General features: G+C 40.3%; 1 protein-coding gene across 1 annotated transcript in view; it reads left to right on the plus strand.

The window, feature by feature from the left end:
• LOC111870892 (protein THEM6) overlaps positions 1-11688 on the plus strand; it is a 62211-nt gene extending 50523 nt beyond the window's left edge. Inside the window, exons 3-4 of the mRNA XM_023863514.2 lie at positions 4184-4398; positions 8702-11688. Coding sequence (XP_023719282.1) covers positions 4184-4398; positions 8702-8941 — 455 coding nt within the window. The 3' untranslated portion in view covers positions 8942-11688. The remainder of the gene's footprint in view (positions 1-4183; positions 4399-8701) is intronic.
• The last annotated feature ends 569 nt before the right edge of the window (positions 11689-12257 follow it).

A 12257-nucleotide genomic window follows, 5' to 3' on the forward strand; every position in this document is an offset into this window, starting at 1 on the left:
TTGTCAACGAAGTCAGTGTCAACTTTTGCGGGTAGATGGTGTCGCGTGGTCAGCGCAACGGATCCCCACGGCCGTTAATTTTGGTTCTCTACCCCGGAAAATAAACAATTCATACATGAAATATTCCTCGGAAATGTTATTATCCACTTGACATATCTGAAGCTTCACCTATCAGAATGCACGGTATCATAATTAGGAAGATATCCACTTAAGTACTAATAGTTTTTATACATACCTCCTGCTGTAACATCCAAAACCTCTGCAATTCTTCCCACAGGGCGTAGTTACGTGTTTCATGCAATTCTCACAATATACAACAATTGTTTGCCCAGAAGACTGGTATATCTTCAATGGAGATGTAGTGGTCTCTGTCAGAGTCAGTCAGCGTTACTTTATGACTGGCGGGTTTACCGCCAATCAGTTCGTTTTGGCGCCAAACCTCTTGAGGCTCACGACCAGAATTTTTTTTCCCACTAAACACTTGCGATTCTAATACTTACGTAACGTCCTCTCTGACGATAGGACGGGGCTGTTGTTTAAAAGTACTACTGATACTCGTCAGGGCAGTCATTCTTAGGAAACTCGTAGTTAGGCCGATTAAAATGTGTTTAAACTAAACGTACGGTAAAATCCGTATAGATAAACATTTGTCTGATAATTTCCATATCCAGAACGGTCTAAAACAAGGAGATGCTTTATCGCCACTCCTTTTCAACTTTGGTTTAGAATATGCCGTTAGAAATCTCCAGGAAAACAGTTTGGACTGAAATTAAATGGGACATATCAGCTGTTGGTCTATGCTGATGATGTGAATCTACTGGGTGATAATATAGATTCCGTAAAGAGAAACATAGCAACTTTAAGTGACGCTTGTAAGGAGATTGGTGTAGAAGTAAACACAGAGGAAACTAAATGCAGGGCAGAATCATGACATAAGGGAAGGTCCGATGCTTCTAGGTGTTTGATTTCAATTTCCTGATTCATACATGTAACTACATGCTTAAATAATTTACTGCTATATCTAGGATTCCATTTAAAATTGTCCGCAGGTGACCGCTGTATCACTTTTTAATAGACGTTATCTACAGATATTTTCAAACTTGAACCAAATATATACAAATAATTTATTTAAACAGACGTTTTGTACTTTTAAATTTGTATACATATTTTGCGCCCTTCCCTATTTTAATTCTGTTTCAGTGCTATGAGTTATTCATATGGTTATTCGGGGGGGGGGGAGAAGGGGGGGTCCTTAACGTTGCTGAAGTACTGGGTGCCCGAGAATGAGTGCAATTTAAACATTTTTGTTTGAGAAGATAAACAGCCAGAAAGATACGTTTTTCACCACATGAGATCGAAACTCTCAAAAGTTTTACGTACGATGCCTGTTCCATCGAGACACTTGAATATGCGCATGCGTCAGTTTCATGGAATTTGAATAACGAATGGACATATACGAGCAACAGAGGGAGCTCAGGTCGAAATGCAGTGGAATTGGGAAAGGTGTGGGGAGAATCTTATTTAAGAGCTCTTTCATGTGGTGAAAATTATACTCCCCTATTTCTGTTTATTTTCTAAAAAAAAAAAACAACATATTTATATTATATACACTTGTTCTGGGCCATCCTGTATATGTGAGTTGTCACATTCGTCTATGTCCTGAGGACGCACCAGTAGGGAATTATAATGCAGAATCGTGAGCTTGGTTGGCGACACTTGGCATTCCAAGCGGTGTACAAAGCGATACAGCCGGTATACTGCATGAGAAGCGACTGCAGCAATGCAGAAGTTGGTATTTCTGTCCTGAAGCCTTCCTAACAGCTTGCCTATTGATCCATTGGGAGTCATCGAAACAGTTCACCTGGATTTCCCCGTGCTTACCCCGGTAAAGAAGCCAGGACGGGATTAACCGTTTGGCGTTCCATATTCATCTGAAATGTATATAAAAACTCAGTCCCTACCTCACAGGAAACACGTCAAGACTCGGAATCTGTTTCATACAATAGTGACAGATGTGACGCCGTGTATCTGGTAAGTCGTGTTCAACGGTTTGGAGGAACCTGCTGTCTTAGGATTCAGGGTAGAAGAGAAAGGCTTACATTTCTGTACTAAAGATGGAAGCAGCTTGTTTCTCCGAAACGTCACTTAATATCTATCAGTTCTAAGGGATTTCAATCTATGTTTTCCTTCGTAAGATAAACAAGCAGAAAATTTTAAAATAAAAAATTTCCTCTTTTTTATTTATTACTATCCGCGTGTTTCGACCCTAAGCAGTCATCATCAGATGACGTACACAAATAGCCAAGCATATGTGGACTGTACGTATAAATCTATAAAAATATCGAAATATACAAAAATACAGGTACGAATATAATTAAATAAATTCATATCCTGTTTTAATTCAGCAGTGGCAAGAGATAGTTTCCTCTTCACAGCAGCCACAGTGGCTCTGGGACCGGTCCAGCCTTCTATCCAATGCGTACTGGGGCTATTTCCGCGGGGTTCGGCCGGCCGGGGCGTGAAAGCGTTCACTCACCTGCCGAGGAAAACATGGAACTATGCCCCTCACTCCCCAATACATATTTATTTCGTAATTTTACTTAACTAAGCACAAGACGACTTCATCTTAAGGAGCTGCAACAACTCAGTGCAGTTATTAAATTACGAAATGGGCTATCGGGAAACAGGGTTCGGATTCTCCGCACGTAGCGTCCAAGAGGGCCTTGGGGACCATCCTGCTTCCTAGATAATGTGTTCCGGGACCCGATTATCTAATATCGAGGATAAAAATACGTGGAGCTATACCTCCACTTCTTGTTACGTCTTCAATTTGTATTCTTTAATTAAGAACATGGACAATTTTACCTTTAATTTGAATTGTTTCATATTTGGTCCGTTACACTATCAATCACAAATTGTCAATGAATAATCCGTCGAGTGTAACAATGTTTTTAGGTCACTTATTTATTTCACTCGCCTTACATGTTTCGGTTCAAAAGAAACCATCATCAGAGGCGCGTTACAAACACATGAAACCACTGGCGTTGTATTGTACACAGTATGTAAGCTGCGTGATCTGCTAGAGATGTCGGATGTGTTGTGCTTTTACACTCCGACATCTGTAGCAGTTCACGCAGCTTACATACTGTGTACAATACAACGCCAGTGGTTTCATGTGTCTGTAACGCGCCTCTGATGATGGTTTCTTTTGAACCGAAACATGTAAGGCGAGTGAAATAAATAAGTGACCTAAAAACATTGTTACACTCGACGGATTATTCATTGACAATTTGTAATTTTACCTTTAACTTCGCGTTTCAGTAACGAGACTTGTGCTGTCTAACGGAGCAGCTGAAAAGCTCGTCCCTTACGCCCGATTATTGTAATAGAACCATTTCCCGAAATATCGTGGATGAACGACTCAAAGGTAAAAGTTAAGTTATCCTTGTAACAGGCCGTGAAGGCCCACAGGGTTGCGAGACATCGGAGCCCCTACATTTTCTAGACAATCGGCTCACAGATGGCGGTGAGGTTGTCAGCCTTACGCGCCGGCCGCCCTTAACCCCCAGGAAGATTCTTGGTACTGATTTATGTTAGAGGCTCAGTCGACCCCAGGGCCATAGCGTGGCAGGAAGGATTAGGTCAATTGAAAAATCCACTGAGCTCATCGGGACTCGAACCCGCGACCTTGCGGCTTGTACTATAGTACCTCAACCAACTGCGCTACCGTGTGCCCCCTCAAGATAATAGACAATGTCAAAAACAATCATGTTTACTGAACCTGAAGATTACGTATTGGATTAACATGGTAATACAATTCTTGTGTTTCCGGACACCAACGCAAGGCAGGACAATGGATAACGTCCAAAAACGCAATAGATGTATTAATATACCGTCGTCACAAACTTTCATGTATTATTAATATGTGATGTTGAGAAGGTTGGTGTATCAGTGAGATCTTGAACTCGTGTTCCGAAAGTTCTCGGTTCGAAACTCAGCTTGGACATCTACTATCCTGACTGAGGGGTTTAGCATGTTTCCTCAGTCCCTCCAGGCACATTTCTGGATAGCACCTCAATTAGGCCAAGACCGATCCAGTTCATCTCACATCCTCCCATTTGGCGCTGTATTCTGCAGAACACGTGGAATGTACATGTAGCCTCTGTTTGTGTTGTGATTGCAGGTGTCTGCATTACCACAGATGTGGACACACTTCTCTATCACATGAATAACGCACGCTACCTCAGAGAGCTCGACTTTGCTAGAGTGGACTTCTACGAGCGGACCGGACTCTACAGGAGTATCCGTCAGAAAGGCGGCGCCGTGGTGCAGGGCGCGTGCACCATTCGCTACCGGCGCTTTGTTCGGCCCTTCTCGATTTTCAAAATTACATCAAAGGTAAGCAAGAATTACGAAGAAACAAACTTGTAGCTTCAGTGTAGAGCGTTACAAGAAATTTCGTGCAAAAAAAGATGATTTCTTTCCGGAATATGATGTGGTGTAGTCGGGTAAAAGTTTACCGAATCTTCGGAGGAACATACTGTCTCCTTCGTCAGGGTCAAATATTAAGACTGTATTATGCTGGTTTATTATTTTGTTCCGTTTATTGTCAGTAATCGTTACCTTCTGTTCTGAGTCTAAAGCGGTCATAACTCCGTAACCGTCCAAAATCGGACACATGTTTATATGAACTTTTTTGATCACAAAGGCCTAGGAAATCACCTCCTGCAGTTATGCCCTAAAGTCGTGAAGCATCCTGTATATGCCTTTCAAGAAGGGTTCAGCTCCCTGGAGTTAGATAAATGGGGTCTTTATTGAAACATGTTACGCATTTGAAGCACCGCCTTAGTCTCCTGCAGCTTCTTCGACACTTGTGTAATGCATATAGTCTAAATGCCCCTTCTACTCGTTCACGACGAAGAGCAGGAAGAGATGCAAATTGGTAACTGAAAGGCACCGTAGAGGAGCCTAAAAGAAACTGATACATTCTTGAAGTGTTTCGTGGTATTTATCGGTCCTTCCAAGCAGTTTTATTCCTCTTTGTTTCGTGTTATACATTTGTGTACCTTTCAATTATATCACACGCGGTATTGTTTCAGTACCCAACATCGCATCAGAGTGGCTATCACCCCTTCACATTCAGGAGGTCCCAGGTTCGAATCTCGGTTATTAAATCGGCTTTCCTGACTGAGATGTTTATCGTTTTCTTTAGTGCCTCACACAGATAACAGGATAACACCTGAAATTAGGTCACGTTTTCACTCTTTACACATTTTCAGTTCAATATTTATTACCATCTTATCATCAGACATTGGTTACTATCAGCTACTGACAACGTCGTTAAATAAATACCTGTTTTAGTGCTCTAAGCCACACAGGAAATTACTGTTACAATTGTGACGTACTTCCTCAAAGCACTGCTAGTCAACTACTCGATAAACCCCGCGTTACTCGCATGCAACAATAGGATGAATGTTATGTCTCGTTGCTAAGCAGCAGTCATCAAGCCAATGAACTAACTGGGAAGCGGTCACGTGATATGGTGTTTCTGTGCGTGGTCCACGCCGAGGGGTTATCTTGACATTCGGCGCTCCGACGCAGTTGAGAGTTAAGTTCAGTCCTGTACGGGCGGCTGTGAAGAGAAGACTTTATGTATAATGTTTGGAGTGTGTAATTTAGTGAAAATATTGTCAAGGCGTAGCCATTGTTGAGCTTTCTTACCTAGCAACGTTTCTAGTCCTTAACACACTTGTCACTTTCTTCTCCTACATCTGATAGTTTGAAGAGTCGGGCTAGCTCAGCCGCTACAGCGACAGCTGTACGGCCGGTGATCTATACCCGTTTAGGGGCATAAGATTTTTTCCTACTCCACAGCGTCCAGACCCGGTCCGGGGCTCATTCAGCCTCCTGTCCAGTGGATACCGTGGGGCACCTTCCCCTGCGGGAAAGTTGGCCGGATCAAAAAGCTGACCACTCGCCTGTGTAGTACCGAGGTCAACAATGATGAAGCTATATCTCTACTCCTCCATATGTTTTCATAGCATAATGCTTAATTACGTAATTAAGTAAGAGATACAACTACACATGTATCAGGTTATGGAGGCCCCTAGGGTTGTGAGACGTCGAGGTTTCCACATTTTGTTGACAATCGGCTCACAGATGGCGGTGAGGTTGTCAACCTTATGCACCCAGGAAGTACTCATTCCTGTTAGAGACTGAGTTGAACCCAAGGCCATAAAGTTGCTGGAAAGATTAGGTCAACTGAAATATCTAATGACCTCATCAGGAATCAAACCCCGCGACCTTTCGTATTGTAGCATACTGCAATGTCAGTAACATTACTTATAGTTCAATATACTATGGATTCTCTTGTTTTACCGATTTTTTCTTTCATTCTTGCAAGAAAACTTGAAAGAAAATTAAAAAATGAAATGCGATTGGTCTCCCAGCTCAATTTTCAATTTCATTCAGTGAAGTTTATCCAGAAAATTGAATTCCTAATGGGTTTGCTTAAGAGAAGGATGACAGATGGGGCGTAGCCACTGTGATGTTGGGCTTCGAGGATGTTGCAACGTACACAGTGAAACATTACCTTGGTCAGGACATTCTTTGCTTAGCGACCGAGTTCACAGTGCAAAATGCTGGTTCGTTTTGGATCACAACAGCCTAAAATATGCAGAGACTATGGACAGGAACCTATAACAGGGTGCGTGTTGGCATAACAAATTAGTTTCTCGAGCTCTGAAATGTGTAATTTTTCTTAGAATTTTTACAGTTGGTGAGGCACGTCGTAGTGTAGTTTGTTGAGGCACTATGCTACAAGCCGGAAGGTAGCGGGTCTGAGTCCCGATATGATCATTGGATTTTTCTCAATTTGCCTAATCCTTCCAGCCGCACTATGGCCCTGGGGTCGAGTCAGCCTCTAATAGAAATGAGTAGCAGGAAGATTCTTTGAATGTTCTTGGGGGGTAAAGGGCGGCCGGCGCGTAGGGCTGACAATCTTACCGCCATCTGTGAGCCGATTGTCTAGAAAATGTTGGAACTCAACATCTCATAACCCTCTGGGCCTCCAAGTCCTGTTACAGGGATACCTTTACTTACTCTTTACTTATTTATGGAACTGAGCCCTTCTTGAGTCGCCAAATCTGCAGCTACTCAAGAATTTCTCAGCATTTTATGGAACCCAAAGGTTCATTACCGTGATTACAACAGCCCTCCTCTGGTCCATATCCTGAGCCAGATCAATCCAATCCATACCATCATCCCGTTCTGTCTCTCTAACATCCATTTTAATATTGTCCACCCACCTACGCCTTGCTCTTCCAAATTGTCTCTATCCTTCTGGCTGTCCCACCAATATCCTATATGCATTCCTCTTCTCCCTCATTCGTGCTACATGCCCTGCCCACCTCATCCTCCTTGACTTGATCATTCTAATTATACTTCGAGAAGAGTACAAGTTATGAAGCTCCTCATTATGCAGTTTTCTCCAACCTCCTGTCACTTCATCTCTCTTCGGTCCAAATATTCTCCTCAGCACCCTGTTCTCAAACACCCTCAGTCTCTCTTTCTCCCTTAATGTCAGAGACCAATTTTCAGACCCATACAGAACCACAGGCAAAATTATAGTTTTGTATATTCTAATTTTTATGTTTTTGGACAGCAGGTGAGAAGACAAAAGGTTCTGGACTGAATGTTAGCAAGCATTACCCGAGTTCAGTCTCCTCTTAATTTCCTCCTGAATCAGGTTTTGATTTGTTATCGTCGTTCCCAAATATCTGAACTGTGTGTGTTCAGAAATAACTAGAACATCCTTTAAAATTGTGACGAAATTAAAATATTTTGAAATGTCAGTAAGAAATCAGAATTTTGTTCATGAGGAAATTAAGGTCAGATTACATTCTGTGAACCTGTGAACTAGAGAATAATATTTTAACCCTCCCTTAAATCGAGCACCGGCCGTCGAACTCGTAGTCCATAGCTATACCGACTGAGCTAATTATTTGCATAATTTTTAAATTTATATTTGTATGGGAAACTTATCGCCCTTCTGTTTCAAGATAATTTATTTTTATACAATAAACGACTCTATTTGCAAAATAGGTGAGTTTTGTTGTAAATTTTAGTTTTTTGTTCTAATTCTAATGCGACGCAAATAAATTACAGTTGAACACCTATTATCCGAATTGTCAATTAGCCCAATCAGTACAATCAAGGATTGCGGAATGTTCTCACTTTTTTCAAGTAGAGTGTTTGAAAATGTTAATTTGTAATTATATTTATTAATTTTTCATGTTGCACCTGTTTTAAATTCTTGTTTTCATTAATATAGCAGTACAGTAGGTTGTAATGGTGTTTATTTCAGGACAAGAATTTAATACAGTTATCCGAATTTTCAATTATGCGAACCACATTTGTAACTAATTAATTGGGATAATCGGTGGTCTACTGTGTACACCAATCTCACCGCCATCTGTGAGCCGATTGTCTACAGAAAATATGGGAGCCATGACGTCTTACAACCATGTGGGCCTCCGCGACCTGTTTCAGGGATAGCTTTGCTTTACTGTGTGTTCCATGACTGTGGCGAGTGCCACGGCTCCACGGAGTCGACCCTTCGCATCTGCTTTCTGTACTCGCTCAATAGATGGCAGTAGTTGTACTGGCTACCCTTCATTTCATCTTTTTTTCTTTCTTTCAGATTATCTACTGGGACAGCAAGGCCCTCTATATGGAGCATCGTTTCATCACTCCAAAGGACGACTTCGTCAGGGCGATTGCTATTTGCCAGCAACGCGTCATATCCTGTAACGCAGATGACATAATGAAAGAACTTTTAGGGCCAGAAGGAGGCATTCAGAAACCGGAAATGCCTCTAGAAGTTGCGAAATGGATCGAATGCAATGAGATTTCTAGTGCGAATTTACGTAATGGTTGCTGACAAAAGGATAAGGTCCCTCCCATGGACCCAAAATCTGTGGTTTACGCGGAGGGACAAACTGACTTGTCTACCGTCGCAAAAATTCCTGTGAACTTGTAATTGTTAATTTATATTGCCATTATTTTAATTGTGTTGCCATTGTACCATTATGTTATTCTAAAGAAGAGTTTTATATTGATGACAGTAGTTTATATACTTTGCAAAGGATGATGGGAAAGGAACAGTAGAATGAATTCAAGTCTTTCTCTGCAGGATGGAAATAATTTTATACGACTGGAGGTCCTCCCGGAAGTGAGACTCGAGATTACGGTTTTCTAGATTATTAAAGAGAGTTTGGTAGATGGGCATCAGCGTTTCGGAGGAATTTTCTGCCTCCATCTTTAGTGTTACCCTGGAGGTAGCAGGCTCTTTCGAAATATTCGGTAACTATCTACCAGACTAAACTGCGTTACTTCCCAAAATATTTCAATCCTAAAAATTAAATGCTCTAATTAATATTAAGACTGAAATTTTTGTGTTTTATTCATAATACGTAACCAGTTTTAAAAGTACTTAGATTTTAATAAATTCCTATATATTTCTAATTCTTATTTAGCAGTTACACCTCACAGATTTTTCAGTTTAATTGGGTCACGCTTTCTTCCGTACATTCTGGTGAAATATTGCTGAATTCTGAGCGAGAGAGCGTTTTGCTACCAACTTCTTCTGCTCGGTAGAGAATATAAGATTCTTGTAACTTTAAAATCGATGTTCTTAAAATTATATTATTAAACGACGATTGTTTAACACCTACGTTATTTTAATTTGTAAGCAACTGAATGAACTAGGAACAAAAAATACGAATGAACTTTAGCCTTACAATCACTTACGTACTCCGTCCTCAGAAAAATATTATTAGAATCACCAAGTGAAGGAAGATGAGATAGGGGGAGCATGTGGCACGCATAGAAGAGAAGAAAATTTTGTACAATTTTGTGAAATAAACCTCTGAAGAGATCATTAAGCAGACCTAGTTGCAGATAGCAGAATAATATTAAAACGGGTGTTAAAAAGTAGGTTGAGAGATTATGGGCTGAATTTATCTGGGTCAGGGTACGGGCAGTGAACATTCGGGTTCCATAAAACATTAACTGAGAAACTGTTAGCTTTTCAAGAAAGAGGCAGTTACATGAAGATAATTAACTCATAGACGCGGCTTATAGTCGAGTTTCGCCGTTTGGCTCCTCCTCTGAATCAGAGATTTTAATCTTCAAAATATTTTCCACCCTGCATTAATGATCAGCAGACAAGTACTGCTGTCTCAGTCCAACATGGCAGGTCTACAGTAGGTCAGCATAGCTGCAAGCACTCTGGGCTTGAATTCTGGAGCTGCCAAGACGGAACCTGGTTTGGATTCTCGTTCGTAACCTTGAAATTCAACAGTTTTTCTTTTTCCCCTCCGAAAAATGTAATAGAACTTTGATTTGCGCCACTGACCTCGACACGAAATCGCTTTATCAAACCTTACTGTCTCATTGGAAGTGACACTTTATAGTCTGGTAGAAAATTACCAGCTTTTCAGAGGAACTGAGTGCCTCTATCTTTTTTCTTCGCCTTGTCGTGCTGTTGACTCAATGTCTAAGATGACTAATCTCTTCTACCCTCAAGATAGATGCAGAATTTTGCTCCAGAACGTTGGTAAACTTCTACAGACTACAAAGCATAATTTCGCAGAAGATTGCAATGTTATTCGCTGCCGTAAGAGACCGAAATCTCCATTTATAATGGCATCTTCATGAGACAGTGCCAGACGTTGATATGAAAGTTATCTCACATTAGCACTCTTCAATAAACGTTTGAGATGGGACAAGGTAAGCACGCTGGTGCATCGCATGTCTCAAGTTTAACCTTAGTTATCGTCTTTAGGCTTGCGTCATTGCAATATACATATATATTATATGGTGAGAATATAAGTCACGTTTGATTAGGATAATGAAATGGGCTTAAAATAAACCAGTAACATCGTATAAGGTCAGAGGTTTACACATTTGTTAAAATCGTATTGTGACCGTCTTCTTATTAGATGTTATATTGTATACAGGCGTACAGTGTCTCCATCTGCGCCGCTGAACTCCGGAAACGAACCTTGCAAAATGGTGTGATAATCCAGAACACGATAACAAGAATGACTGTTGTATTTCAGCTTGAAACAAAGCGATAGATTATGGAATTCATTAAGAAAACGACTGTTACTTTCCCAGCATGCATCACAAGACAAACACGCTTTAAATATTGGTGATTACGAGTATATTGCAGAACTGATTCTATGTACTTAGAAGATGTTTGCTTTGATGTTGAATATATTTATGAGAATGTGTTACCATATCACCGATATCCATATCTGTTAAAAATCGTCACATTAACTGTTAAACCCATATTTAATATCGTTAATATATAAACAATTGTTATGGAAATCTCATTATTTCAAAGATTTCTGATTGTCGATGTTATCATTTGAGGTTATGGGAAGTTATACTGACACAAAAATACAGCTCATGTGCAGGTAAAAGATATAAGCGTACTGCGTGCTGAATGACTGAGTAATGGGTTCCAAGGTAGAGATTTCATTGTGGATGGTCATTTGTACGCATAATACAGTGTGTCCCAGAATATTATCACCTATTTCTGTCATATCGTTTATGATACGTTAATAGCAGAAAATTACTGTATCAAACAGAGATGGTAATACAAAATTCTTGTCGAATATATTTTTATTGTAGATGTTCAACATCCCGGACATTAAAGCCCAAACACGATCTACAGTGTGGAACAACAGACGTGAAATATGGCAATATATTTCTGGAACAAACTGTCCTTTAGACTTGGCTATCAACATACACAATCTCATGTATTATAAAGGTGAATCGGAAGACAGACTCCTAATGAGAATAGTAATTTAAACTGAATGCCTGAAGTTTGGATCCGAGAGTCAAACTCCGGCACCCTACCATATAAACTGTACTGGCCTATTAAATTATTCATTCATCTATTATCCATAGTCTTGAGATTTTTTCAAACAGGTTTCGGAAACTGGATCTCTCTTCTTCAAAGGGTGTAAATAAGGAAAACTTCCTACTTTGCTGGGCCCGATGCAAAGAAAGTCTTAGCTTCGACACCTGCAATGTGTCTTTCTAATGGGCTCAACTTAGTATGAATATTAACATTAGAGTAATATTACTGACCACACAACAACATATTATTATTATTATTATTATTATTATTATTATTACACTACATGTTTCGACCTCAAGAGGTCATCCTCAGGTGTACGAACACG

The sequence above is a fragment of the Cryptotermes secundus genome, unplaced genomic scaffold (genome assembly GCF_002891405.2).
Source record: "Cryptotermes secundus unplaced genomic scaffold, Csec_1.0 scaffold709, whole genome shotgun sequence".
Lineage (NCBI taxonomy): Eukaryota > Metazoa > Arthropoda > Insecta > Blattodea > Kalotermitidae > Cryptotermes > Cryptotermes secundus.